Genomic DNA, 15,031 nt, shown 5'->3' on the forward strand with positions numbered 1-15,031 from the left:
GTGGAGTTGTGGGAACTAACTTTTGATGCAATTAAGCAAAATGAGAGGTTGTGGGAAAACTGATTTTAGGATATGGCCAAAAATCTTAAACTACTAGTAGTTTGTAGTTTTCTTTTCATTTCTTCATAATTCAACAGTTTGGGTAATGTGCTTGAATTAAAAAGCAATTTCAATTCCTAAAAAGTATACTAAGACTAAATGGGTGACCATTCTGTCTCTAGTCTACCAATTATGTGCGGAATGTTACATATATGTAGCAAGCTAACAATATCATCAATTTAAATTTAATACTAAACACAAATATCTCACTCTTTGACAGTTATTTTTTTGGTGAATAAAAAGCAATAGGAATGCTTGGGACATGGGACATGTCTCTATCTCTTCTGCTGTCTGTGTCTTTTTTCCACCATCTGTCTGTCTCTTTCTCTGGCTCTAATATTAGTAGAAGTTTGTTATAGAATGGTACTAAATATTTTTTGGTATATAGGGTTTTCTTGGCGAATAAATATTACAAATTAATGCTATGCTGCTTGCAAATAAAGTTTTGGATTTAGGGAAATATTGTGTTTGTTAATAATTTATGCCTTTTATGCCAATTACAATTGATGTACATATCTAGTTTCTAATCATACGAAGCAGTAGTAGCAATATGCCTTGCTAGATTGGAGAATACAAGTCTAATTCCACAACACTTTTTTTCAATGATAAGTTGATTAATATGTGCTGTGAAATTTGATGCACAAAAAACTGATGTTAGTAAATTAACGATGATTCAAAACACTGCAATCACTCAACTATAAATTTTGCCTGTTTTCTATGACACAACCCATTGGGTATGTCCTACTTAATACCTACAGCAAACCATTCTGATTTTCAAATATTTGAAATATTTATACATGCATGTACATGCAATGTCCCCAAACTTTTATACCATTAACATTCCATAAATACATGCATGTGTGGATATAAAATAACATGCAGCTGGTTGGTTACATGCTCCTTCTCATACCTGTGGTCTTTGTCTGCTTTCTCAAAGTTTTTCTGAACATTGATGCGTTTGATGAGAGCGTCAAAGTCTTGAGTGGCACTCTTCAGGATCATGATCACTTCCTGTAACATGAATTGAAAATAAAAGATTTACATTGTGATTTATGTTGTGCTTTTTAAGAATTTCAAGTGAGTAACTACAGTTTGCCATTTTAGATGCACACATAATTGCCTGTGTCCAGTACACGTCCAGTAGCCTTCCTGTGGATGCATTGTCATGGTTGAGTGGTGGGCATGCGAGTGTTCGTCACATTGTGTTCGTTCAATTAAAAATACTGTAGATGAGACAATGACATAAATTAAGCTGCTGGTTTCTGGCTCCCAAATCACCTGCGCAGGAACAGAGTTTTTAAACTTTTGGGAGTAGCAGCAATATATATGAAATAGACTGAGAAAAGGTGATACTACTGGAGAAGAATGAAAGATAAGACTTCCTACTGAAGTCCTTGTAACAATATACAACAAAAAGAAGAAAGTGTATCTCAAACAGATATATAGCATCAAAATGCTATCTACATTGAACAGCCAATTCCCTAGACCGATTATATAGTAAATTACTGTAAACCTTTGATGAGAGCATATTTCCTCTATGTTAACAAGGTGCCTCTGAAGCGTAGTGTGTGTGCTTTGCGCATTATACACATTGTTAATTTGCTGCAATACGCAGGGCATGCATTGTGAGTTGCGACTTATCAACATCGCTCTAGTCAAAGGTTTACAGCAATTTACTTTACTCCATATATTGGCCTGGCACTTGTCACAAGACCAATGCATAACCTTTTTCTTAATAGACTTTTCAGGAGTACTTTAATGAAAAACACTGATCAGACACAATTAAGCATCAAAATATATCATATTCAACCAATCAATTTCTGGTGAAGCAGTTCAATACTCTGTGTTAAGAAAGAGCAATATGGTACATGATTGGTCTTAAGGCCAAAAAAAAAAATTATGTGTACCCTAGTCCCGACCGTGTCTTTTTTTTTTTTTTTTTTTTAATTTGTGTTGAATGTGCTAGTAAATCAGTGGTTAGTATAAATTTAAAGATAGAAAATGTAAAGAAAATGAACAGTATAACATGCAGAACCATCTCAAGAGTTAAACCAGTAAAGTGCTGTGTGTTTTGACTTATTTACCAGTCTTATTTATCAGTTTCAAGTGCAATATCTGTAAAAAAAAAAAATAAAAAAAATCCAACCTACCAACCCAACTGTTTCATAAGCCTCTATGGACAAACAAACCTTTTTTTTTTTTGGCCTAACAATCATGTACCACGTCACTTACTGACAGTATCAATGAACATGCTGGGTGTCACTGGTATGTTATTGGTTGTGTTCTTGTTTACTGTAGGCGACAAATTCTGAACTAATTTCCGCAGAGTTACGGTCAACTGCTGAAAAGGTTAATAAAGTCATGCACAAATTACCTTGCATTCTACAATACTCTCATCCACCTCGCAAGTCTGGTAAATCTCATCAACCGCCCTCTGTAGGTTATCAAATAAAAACGCCCAATAACGAGCTCTCAGATCAATCTTCTTGCTCACAGACTTCTTACGTCCTTCTGTGCTGGAGCTACGTTTCTCATCAGCCGATCCGTCAGTTTTCTTAGCAGATCGAGTTTTGCTGGAGAGCTGCGATTTTGTTTTTCTTCTGACCACTCTCTTATCTGTTAAAAACAAGAAGGTTCAACAAATGTGTGATTAAAACACAAAATAGAATGAAATTGAAGATGGAGACACATTATTAGGAACCTGAATATATTTAGTTACATGTACAAGTTTCTCCATGATATGATTACCTAGATTCAGAACATTTTCTGCCTTCTCTTTACCTGCATGTTTGGGCGTTAAGCAGTATATAACCAGGACCAGAATTTAGAATCACATTTGCTTGACCCACATGTCCATTGTCCAGCCTATAAGAGCGCCTGACTGTTACTCACTCACCTTTTGGTCTTGCACAACCATTCAAATTTTGCAATACATTTACAATAATGGTGACAGGCCTGTCATGAAGTCACTATTTACATTAGTGTAGACATACATGTACTGATTTATTTTTAATGCCTTTTTAAAGGGACTTTCACCAATTCTGATTTTTTTTTTGTCATCACATTTTAGAGTAAAGGAATGATCAGATTTCCAGATATAAGCAACCCCTTATTAAGCAACTCCCTAATACGTGCACCCACTAAGCACCCGCCTAAAAAGTGCTTCTAATAAGCATCCTTAATCCCCCCCGGCAAAGCAAGCACCCCTTAATAAGGGCAATCTGTGAAAACGGTTCAAGCTCCTGGGTCTGGCTTTTGCAGTGAGAGAACCAATTTTTTGTTCACTCACAAAGCTCTTGATCCAAACATCTTTTTAAAACATGATCAAATTCATTACCTTTATAATTAAGATATTTAAGTGTGCTTTTTCTCATATTATTATTTTAATAGAGATTTTAAAGAGCAACCAAGAAAGATGATTTTGAAAACAACATCCATAAATTACAAACGAAATTGTTGGGTACAAAATAATTTACATACCAGATTCAATATGACCTGGTACTTTCATCAGTTGTCTAGAGCTTCAAAAAGGAGTAATTTCACCGTTCTCAGACTAACATTATCATAATATATTTCCATGCATTTTATATATACCTACTTGTAGCACTGATGTTAAACCACAAACCCTAAAGTGCTTATGTCTAGACTGTTTGCAAAATGAGAGCTCTCTCTCTCTCTATATATATATATAGCCAGCACATCAAAGCAGTAGAAATCCATATAGTAGTAGTTGTATTGACATTTTGTGTCATTTGTGTTTAAGCTTCTCTGGGACATGGTTTCTCATTTTTTAGCAACAGTCCATACAGAATATCTAGCAATTAACACTTGAACAAACATTCCAAACCGAATGAAATTTTAAAGTCATGATTGAATGAACAAAGAACTAAACAGCAAGTTTAGACTATTTTATAAAAGGCACATTATTTAATGCCCATATGACCAGATGGGTGATGACATTACAGTTTCCAGACAGGATTTCTGGAAAAGTTATCTTTGGGTTGATCCTTCATGTAATTATTTTGTGTATATGCTAATCCTAACCCTAACAATAATCCTAACCCTAATTTTGTGTAAAATGAATGAATAACCGACCTTTGGCACAAGGGGTGTTATTCTTGTGGTACGATGTGTGTCAAGATTTTTCAGCCAAATTTATTAGCTGATATTTAGTTTTAATGTTAGTAGCATAAGAAGTAGATCTAATGTTGAACTATTTAATTAGGATGGGGATTTGCACACTGATCCCTTCTTACCACGTGGTCCATCTTGTCCATCACTATCATCGGTATCATGATCCATAGGTACGCTCCATGTGATGAGGTTACGTGCATTACGACCTTCCTCTTTCACAATGTGTCGAACCTTGTCATCGCTGTTGGATCTCTGGTAGGATGTCTGCAAAAAAGCAAAATAATTGGAGAAACATTTGTAAAATCTTGACAAAAACAGGTATATAATCATGGTGTTACGGTTTTAGTGCATTAAAAAATTTATAACTTGTTATCCAACTGATGGGTAAGCCAACTGTACAGGTATAATTGAAAATAAAGTAATGTAATGAACTTTTCCCAATTGAACATGTCTACAGAATATCATCATCCAGTTGGCCTGGCTCAGAATACAAATAAGCCTGACATGAGATTCTTATCAGTCGTGTATGAACACTAATTATGCCCATTTTTTCACCAAAAATATTTGAAATTTGGGTGAAAAAAAGGGTTTTTTAATAAATTTTTTGAAAATTGAGCATTTTTTGACCATTTTTGGTGCAAATTTCTCAAAGTTGGTCAAGATTTAATCTAGTTTTAAAAATTAATAGAAAAAAAAGTTGGCTCAAGAATTTTTTTTGTTACGTTGAACGAAACAGAAGGTACAACATGGAAAATGACATTTTTGTATGATGTGACAAAAATTTAATATTAAAAGATAAGAGAAATAAATGTTAAAAACAATCATGAGTTGTGTATGTCAATTTTTATGATAAAAATACTGTTTCACAATACCCCCTATATCCCTACAAACTTTGGCCTATTATCGTGAGAATATTCCAATCAGAGGACATTGATCGCAATATTGAACACTTTATTGTGACAATAATATCATTGTTTATACATTTTAAGCTTTATTCATGACATGGATTTACAAATTTTACAACACGGATTGCAACATAGAAAATGGATTTTAGAAAACGGTAAACTTCGGACTCTACTTTAGACCAACAACCATCATTGTTTATAGCTTTATTCATGGCACAGATTTACAAATTTTACAACACGGATTACAACACGGAAAATGGATTTTAGAAAACGGTAAACTGCGAACTCTACTTTAGACCAACAATTTAGCCCAAAAGTTTCCATACGCTATACCTACCATGTCCTATTTTAATACTACTTGTACTTGGATTTCTGAAAACATTAGTGCTGTTGTAAACATACACAAGATGCAAACTTAACTCAACTTTGGTGATGTCAGAGTCATAAAAGAAACTACACACCAACAGTAAAAAATATAGACTGCAGTGACATCATCTTACTCAATGTTGCAAGCAAATTTATCTAGTCACCAACTAATATTACGAACAAATGTAAACAAAGCATTCTTCATGTTATATGTGGCTACATAACATAGCAGCCACACAAAACTATACCTGTGATGATATTGATGTATCACCAGTATTTCCACTTGCTTCTTCCATCTCTCTTGATTATACCAATTTCACAAGTTTCTGCCAAAGATATCCTTCGAGATGCCCAAGAGTTGTGCTTCATCTATCGCTATATCAGACAAGATATTTCTTGATGTAGTTTTACACACCAACTGATTAATGACTATCTATGTATCTTTTCAAACTGCGTGCTTAAAAGGCAAAGGTCAAAGTATACTGGAAGATAAACAGAGGTGCTCGCTTGTCACAAATATCAACTTGTAATATATTTCACACCTGGAAATTTTCCATCTATTCTGTATGTTTCTACTGAGAGAGAGTGAGACATAAAATATATAGTCCTGGTTTAGACATGACCACATATTGCCCTGTGAGCTCTGTTGCAAGGGATAGGTCTATTAATTAGTTTGAAGCCATTAGTCAAGCTATTTATTTCATAGCCAATATTTTATATTTTTACCATGTCATATTACCAGGTATCATGCTACCATCTGGCAGATCATGCTGCCAATACTTTGATGTTGATTAATTTCACAATTGTAATTTGTTAAATAATGTTGCTTCATTCTGGTATACTCTACTATAAAACTTTAGTGATTGAAAAAAAAAACACATGTCAGTAGTTTTTTTGGAAGGAGGTTACTAATTAAATATTTGAAATGAAAGTTACAATTAGAAATTTTATACGTATTCAAACTAGTGTATACATACATAGCCATTGGTCCCGATACTAAACATCATTGACATGAATCACTTATCTCAGCTTGTCACATTACCAATAAGACATGATACAAATGGTACAGAAACACATGGATCTTCTCCTGGTAGCCAATGTTAGACCATGTGCTGGCTTTAGTGATCACTGTATTGTGAGGGCTAATTTGACAGCAATGACAATTACAATGAATGTTCCTCTGTGGAAGCAAGTTGATAACCAAAATTCCCCTCTCAGAGTGAGAAGGAGATACACAAGTGCACAAATACATGTACTACTTCCCACCAGGGATGTAGCTATGGCGGGCGGCAGAGCCCGGCATTCAGATTTAGAGCCCACCACTGATAAACAATTTAAGCTCTAGCACCCAGCACTCAAGTGTCAGAAATTGCAAAATCACACAGAATTTGGCCACATTTAGGCACTTTTCAATAAAATTGTCAATTTCAAGAAAAATTCCCTCAAATACCACCCGGCAGTAAAAATTCTCTAGCTACAACCCTGCTTCCCACGACTCAACATTAATTTTAGGATTGTGCAATCACTAAAAGACCATGATGCTCAGTTAAGTGCATTTATAAATATTCCATTCTAAAATGGAAAAAAAAATCCAACTCATAGGTTGCATTAATTTGGCAGGAATTGATACACAAAATAGGTCATAAAATTATTAATGTTAAAATGTAATGTATGTTTTGTGAAGTTCTTCATTTTTTCCGATTTTGACATAATTTCTTGAATTTTGGCTCATTTTGTGTAACAATTCATGCCAAATTAATGTAACCTTTGAGATTGATAAGAATTGAATGTTTGTGCATGTACGGTAAGTACTGAGCATGTTCTCAGGGCTGTCAACTCTCATGCATTGGGTCACTTTCTCACGCCAAGGTAGTATAATCTCACACCCAGATTGCAAATCTCACGCAAGGAGCTGTCAAATGAGTAAAATGAAAATCTCATGCATCATAAAATAATTTGTTATCCCTACCAAGTTGAGTACCAACCCCACTTTTTAGATTCTCGAGCACCATGGCTCAAATAATGGGTCAAAACAAACAGGCTAGTCGGCAAAAAACAATTCTGTCCCGGTATGCCTTAGAGGCCCATGCCTAAACAAATGTTTCGATCGGAAGTAGGCCCTATAATATTATATAGGCCTGCGATTTATTTAGGTAATGCTTGAAGGCAGGTCCTTGTCCTAAAAGCATGTGGAAATTACTGTAGGCCTGCCGATGCGCAGGGCCTGTCACCAAAGTCAGTATTAAGATTTCAACATCGATCCATGTATAATTTTACGAATGTATTGTGACGTGTCAGTGGACAGGTGCGTAACATTTTACAAATTGAGTTCAGACCCTTTTTTCTGTTTAAAGCTATGATAAAAATAGTGTAAAAATTAAATGATGCACCAAATGGCTTCAATTGGACCTTAATTTTGCAAAATTAGACATGTGGTTCACAGTGGTCAAAAATGAAGGTCTGGACAATGGTAAAAGTGCACAGCTTCCTACATGTATCTCTTACATAGTTATATTCGTCTCAGGCCCTAGTGGTATGATATGAGAACTTGAGAAGCATTTGTATGATTGCTATAGGAGGAGCTCAATTGTATGGTGCAGGATGAAGGGTGATTTTCCGCAGGTGCAGGTGGGGGCGCACAAGTATTTTACTTTCTGCAGGGTGAATGGCCCGTTACCCGTTACACATGGGGTGTGAGGGGAACATTGTAATTGAAAAGGCTGGGTTTGGCAGGGAATGCCTGCCTTTTGAGGAGAGCGAGAGCAGTTGCTCTCTACTGCTCTCCTTAAATCTGATATAGGAGAATGATTTTAAGCTCTCCTTAGATGACCATTTTCTCCTTATATTGTAAATGCTCTAAACAGCTCTCCTTGAAGGCTCCAGAATGAGTTATTTAATGCTCTCCTGCAAATTCCAAAAGACAGTCCCTGGTTTGGTCTTACAAGTTATGGTGAGAAGTTGACATTTGGAGGTGTTGAAGCTCATCTGCCAGGTATCTTCCCATTTGACCATGATGTATTGAGATCTTGTTGATCATTTGATCAGCCTCTCCTTTAATCTCTCTACAAAATGCTGTCATAAGCAAACCGTCTGATGTTAGACTTCACTTCATCTGCTATATGTCATTGATGTATAAGAAAAGTGTCGGTCCCAATACTGAGCCTTGTGGAACGCCTGATTTTAATGGCGACCATGGTGAATGCACACAATTGACACCAACACACTGCTCCTGGTTAGGAAGGCTTGAATCAACCTCAGTGTATTTCCTCAAATTCCATAGTGATGAAGCTTAAGCGCCAACCTCTGGGGTGGTACTTTGTCAAACTACCGGTGACCGCACATGCATGAATTCCAGGTGGTGCAATAATGCAATCACTCTATGCTATATGCTCAGGGAATTGCTGGCTGCACCAGCGCAACCCCTGTGCCCTGTGGCTAACAGTCAGTGATTGTGTGCTTGGCACGCGAGGGGCAAGGCATTAGCCAGAGGGGTGTCCAGGTGTCACTTGGCCGCCCTGTTTTCAATTTGGACACCCTAAAATTCTGATTTTTATAACATAGTGAATAGAAAGTGGACACCTTGATTTTGTAGAATATAAGGCATTTTGGACACCCTGGCCTAAGGACACCCCTCTGGCTAATGCCTTGGCGAGGGGCCTCTATACTCTAAGGTTTTAATCCCTGCATTCCCTGGGGTACCAAGTGACTTCTTTTGTTTCTTCTTTACGGACCGTTCACACACACTTGTTAGGGGGGCCTGATGCAAAAGGGGGGGGGGCTGAAAATTTCCAATACTCCTAAGGGGAGGGGGGCCTGGAAAATTGAGTTTATATGCTTTTCTATGGGTTTGACCCATAATTTTCATGTCAAAAAAGGGGCCCCTGAAATTTTTGAGGTCTGTAATAGCAAAAAAGCAGTGAATAATTAGGGTTTTAAAACTGATAGATTGAGGCCTAGATGTTAATCCGAACACAGCTAGGTACCACAAGGATAACCACCGCGAATGCATGAATTCCAGGTGATGCGATGATGCAAGTGCTATGTTCAGAGAATAGCTGGCCAGGCCGCGAATTTTTTTTCCGTAGTTAACATTTGAATAGGAGAAACTTATAATACATAATGTATAGTATTACATGTATTGTGAGGCTAGATTCCACATGCCATTATTACTAAGTATTTCTTCTTACTTAACAAAAAGAAATGAACTATATTATATTTAAAATTCTACCAAGGATTGACCGGGTTCAACCAACAACCTAGCGATCCATAGTCAGGCGCTATACCACTATGCTACAGTAGTTCTGCCAGAAAGCCGTCTTTCTATAATACTTGTTGATTACGGAATAAAGCGTAAATACACGATATACTATATTACTAGTTAATACGTATATAGGCCCTATCTCCGATCAATATTGAACCCTAACCCTAACCCTAAGACCCTAACCCTAACCCTAAACCTAACCCTAACCCTAACCCTAATAGGCGGGACACCACGTATACAGTTGCTTAAACGGGCTCCCTATTCAAATGTTAACTACGGTAAAATAGTTCGCGGCCAGGCCAGCCCAATCCCCTGTGGCTACCGGTCAATGATCGTGTGCTTGGCATGTGTGGGGTCTGGTACCAAGTCCAAGTGAATTCTTTGTTCATCTTCTCTCCTTTTTCGTTTCTTCTTTAACTTCCAATACGATAGCAAAAAGCAGTGTTCACTGTTCAGTGTTTAAAACTACGTACATTGTAGGGTTAAACATCAATTGGCAAAATAGGGTACAAACTCTTTTCCAGTAGTCATGGTAGTATTCAGTGAAGAGTACAATTTTGACCTGGTCATGCTGGTTTGCTTACATTACAAAATATAAATAGAGATGTAGACAAAAGAACCATCAAGACAAATTCTGTTTCTGGTTAATCCAAACACTCAATGATCAGGTCAATGATCATGATGATAGGGGGATTAAAAAGCTGAGCCTGTGTCCCCTGTGAAGTGCTTCATGTCCTTCTTTTGAATTTTGTCCAGGGGCCAGGTTTCCATTTGGCATGTTTGGCAAAACATTTCAGACCCAGTCTCCCAGAACATGATGAAACACAACATGCATGCAATTTTTTTGGATGGATGTAAGTCAGCAAGGGAATATTTTGTTCTGGGACTCAATTGGTCAGGCTAAATGCTGACATACTTTTGATCGAGGCCCTTAATTTAAATAACCTGGCTCTGACATGTCTGCCTATTTCATGATTTAGTTAAAGTCTATAATCAAATTAAGTAATTCTTGGCCAAACTGGAACATGCGTGTTGCGTCCATGTAGTGTAGCGTGTACGCAGCACTTGTAACTAAGGCGCATACATGTATGCTTTCTTCTGTACCGCGCTATATTCGCGCCCGGTATTCGCGTGTGTTTATCGCGGAGCCACTAGCGTTCACAGTGTTCCAGTTTGGCCAAGAATTAAATAATTTGATTTAGTCTTGCATTCATGACAGGTGGCCTAAAGCTGCTACACTTTGACTTTTTTCATGATGCAGCCATGACCATGATGTCATGATGATGATGGATGACAAAAAAATGCAATAAATATTTGAGTTTATGACTGAACGCAGATGAAAATGACTCACCTTGGATTTACCATACGACTTTCCACGGGCACCTGTGGGTCCTTGATCCCTTTCCTGTCTGCTGTCACCTCGTTGATCTCGGTCAGACATTTTCTTAAATCTTCCACCAGAGTTGCTGTACTTCGACTTGTCGCCAATGGCTGATTCTCCATTTGACAGCCGCTGATGTTGCTTGTTTCCCGAATTTGAGCGCCGCTTACTTCGCGAATCACTCATTTTCGAGATCTTTTACATCAGCTACTGTACTAGCACCTACGATGGTGACCAAATCACGCAATCCACAACCTAAAAGACCACTGCACTGGGTTTTAAGAACACCTTTCAGGTTCCACGGCGACAGTCACATCAGAGCTAAATATGTCTGCCGATGTAAACAGAGCAAATGTTGACAACGTTTCTTTGAAACATGATTTCTGATTGGTTAGCTGAACACGAAACCTGTAGAGGCAATGTGTCTATTTATCCAATCATCATCCATGTAACATTATTTCCCTAATAATATTGATTCAGGGCGCCTTTTTCAGCTGATTGATTGGGATATGTACCTTAGATATGGGAAGTTGCCTTGGAAAGAATATTTAGTGAATTAACGTTTTCAACACCAATTCTGACACACTAGTGCTAAAATTATATAACAGGATTATCCCATACACATGTTTTTCACCACAAAATAAGATGAAAATCCCGATGAAAATAAACATTGAACTTGGTCCCTGAATTTTGCAGAGGGCAGTATGAAACAAGACCGTGTCTGTCATTCAGAGGATGCAAGACAAGATCATCTCGTGATCCAGCCAACAAAGAACTTTTTATAAAATCAATGTTCTACTTTTAGTTACTTTTGTTTGTTCACACTTCACACCAGGCCCGTCCCCCTTTTGACCCAAAAAGTCCCATTTGCGAGCGTTGCGAGCGAAAAAAATTGGGGTGTTTTATTTCTTTTTTATCAAAAAAAGGTCCAAATTTCAACGGAAAAAAGCCCGGGGAAAAAAGTCCATTTCAAAATCTGCCCCAAAAAGGTCCACTTTTTCAAAATCACCACCCCCCAATAAATCCTGGTTCACACAAAAGTTTGAAATAGAGTAAAAGATTTTCTGGGTTGTAGGCCCTAGTTTTATCCGTAGACTGCGCCAAAAACGTATCCTTAAGGCCTACACTTGGAAAACTAATCACAATTCCATAGGCCCCTAAATTTGTTTTTTTAATAGATGCTCTATCTAATCCTGCACATTATGACACCACATTGGATCCAATGTGACCTTAAGTAAAGTTACAAGAATAGATGAATGTCCAGTTTTAAAAGTGACAGACTGCCAGACTGGCCATTCAAAACTCCACGGACTAGACATCTGGTTTGAGAGTGATGATTGGCTAACTTTTGCGTGCCTTTAATTTAAAACAAAAGTAACAAAAGAAAACTGAAACAAAAAGGAACTGACAAATAACATGAATGTATAGGCCAGTTTGTCTCTTTAAAACGGGACATTTGTCTATTCAATTGCTTGTACTTCTTGAGATTACATTGGATTCAATGTGGTGTCATAATGTACGGTACAGGATTGTTTGTTTGTTTCTTCTTTGACTACGGTCCATAGGCCTATTCAGGGGAAAATTTAAGTATTCCCCTGTTCTTCCATATGGCCCAGTTAATTAGATTAGTGCGTCTATTAAAAATTTATTCCAACATGGTTCAGTTTTGAAATTGTGATTATTTTTTGGAGTGTAAGGATACTTTTTTGGCGCAGTATATAATGGCCATGCTTCAAATGCCAAAATAGTCCTTTTGCCGACTCCTGAAACATAATAGCCAAGGCCTATCTAAAGTCAAATCATTTTTGGAAATAAGGACCAAACGTGCGTTCTAGGGCGCTTTCCGTGTGACAAACAAGCCCATAGCCCAAAGTTGTAGACCTACAAAGACTAATTTCAAGTTATGCATTCTAATTTGGGAAAATCTAACCTATAGGCCTATTTCATAACCAATTATCAAAAAAAAAAAACCCACATAGGCCTAAAATATTAAAATTCTGAGCTAATATTAGTCTATACTCAAAATTTTGAATGCGTAGATTTTTTAAGTCTTAGAATTTTGTGATTAGGCCTAATTAGGTGGGGGCAAGACAAATATTCGGGAGGGCAAATACCCCCCCATAGCACGCCACTGAGCATTAATGTTTATTATTAGACTTGCAAAAGTGAGTGTAAGAAAGCAAGTATAGAATGTGTTGTTTTAGAAATTACATTTAACAGTGATATATATAAATAATGACTAGTAATGATAAATGATACTCATTAATTCATTCATTAAATCAATTTATTCACATATGATTTACACATTTATGACAATCACAATTTTCAAAAACATATTGAGGGTTGACAACCAGAAAGACACAACTCATTTTGAGAAAATTTAGTTTAAACAGTTTGTGGTCCTCATACAGTCATACAACTACCTTGTACAACTAACTTCTTATCTCTAAAATAACCAATAGCTATACATAGGTTAGTGTAACTAAGGTCAATTACAATCAAAGCCAACATTCTGAAAATAATTATTCTGAATTTATTCTCATTAATTACATAATTTATATCAAATATGTACATAGAAAAATATATCTGAGGCAATATAAAAACTATATTATATTAGGTAGCAAAACACAAACACAATTTCCAGAATCGTACATATTCAAACAAATTTATATAAAATTTATAATTACATAGAGAAATGTACCTGAAGCATTCAACCAAATTTTATTGGTTTATTAAGGAATCGGATAGCAACGTTTACACAGTATTTTTTGTGAGACATGAGAGCACATCAGACATATCGAATACAGGGTGGTCCAGAAAGAACTTGACCCAATTTGAAAGGTTAATTTCTCGGAGTTTAGAGCAGCAATTCTCAGAAGTGTTACATATTATAAATATATATAAAACAGGGGTGTTTACCAACTCTATGTATGTCTAATGCAATGCTGATGGTAATCGGATACATCCCACTGAATTATGTGTGGATTAAGTAATTTTCGACCTGCTAACATAAAAACTACTGCAATTTTGTTATTTTAGCTTATTTTTCACTCATTTTTCACCACAAACTCTTAGAAAGATACACATTTAAAATATGTAACAATAATATTGGGAATAGCTGCTCTAAACTCCGAGAAATTAAGCTTTCAAATTGGGTAAAGTTGTTTTTGGACCACCCTGTAGAAGGACATATGAGGAATGTCCTTCTGATATCAAATAATTTTGATTTTTTGGAAATTTGCGATATAATGCAAATTTTCTGGCAAATTATTAAAATGTATATTTTTCTAATTTTTAATATTTAACAAAACAGTTAAATTACTTAAAGTGTATGTAGCTGGGAGGAAAACCCGTCCATCATTTGAAAATTTTGACCTTTAAAAATTTCAGGTCTTTTGCGGAAAAAAATGTGTATATAAAGTTAAAAAATTATCAATGATGTACTTCATGATGCACTGTGCCATTCTCCAATTGTAATAGAAAAAATGATTTATTTATATATCTTCAGAAACTTGAATGCATGATACCTTGGTTTTGAATATTACATGTACAGTATAAAATAAACTATATAATAATACAGTAAGCCAAAAATGTAGGTACCAGTTATGTAATAATTGGAACCAACAGCCAATAGCTTCATCTTTTAGCTCGAATTTAAGACCTCATTCATTGACATTGTTTAAAAAATAAAGACACGACGATCCAAAAACCCAAGGAAGATGCCAATTTAAAAGTTGCAGTTTATTTATTTATTTATTTCATTCTTATTTAACCTGGGTTAACCTTTCAATGCACTGGCATTGTTCTCCCAAGGTACCCAGGTGTTCTCCCAAAGTTGCAGTTTGCCACATTGCATGCCCTATTGATTTGTTGTACACAAAGCGT

The 15,031-nt window shown here is 36.3% G+C and overlaps 1 protein-coding gene across 1 annotated transcript in view; it reads right to left on the reverse strand.

Annotated features, from left to right (window-relative positions):
* The window catches only part of LOC140158535 (S phase cyclin A-associated protein in the endoplasmic reticulum-like), a 137,860-nt gene extending 126,331 nt beyond the window's left edge, over nt 1–11,529 (reverse strand). Inside the window, 4 exon segments of the mRNA XM_072181657.1 lie at nt 1,010–1,110; nt 2,474–2,715; nt 4,356–4,497; nt 11,117–11,529. Of these exon segments, the coding sequence (XP_072037758.1) occupies nt 1,010–1,110; nt 2,474–2,715; nt 4,356–4,497; nt 11,117–11,332 (701 nt within the window). The 5' untranslated portion in view covers nt 11,333–11,529.
* Between the last annotated feature and the right edge of the window lie 3,502 nt (nt 11,530–15,031).

The sequence above is a fragment of the Amphiura filiformis genome, chromosome 8 (assembly GCF_039555335.1).
Source record: "Amphiura filiformis chromosome 8, Afil_fr2py, whole genome shotgun sequence".
NCBI classification, from domain to species: domain Eukaryota; kingdom Metazoa; phylum Echinodermata; class Ophiuroidea; order Amphilepidida; family Amphiuridae; genus Amphiura; species Amphiura filiformis.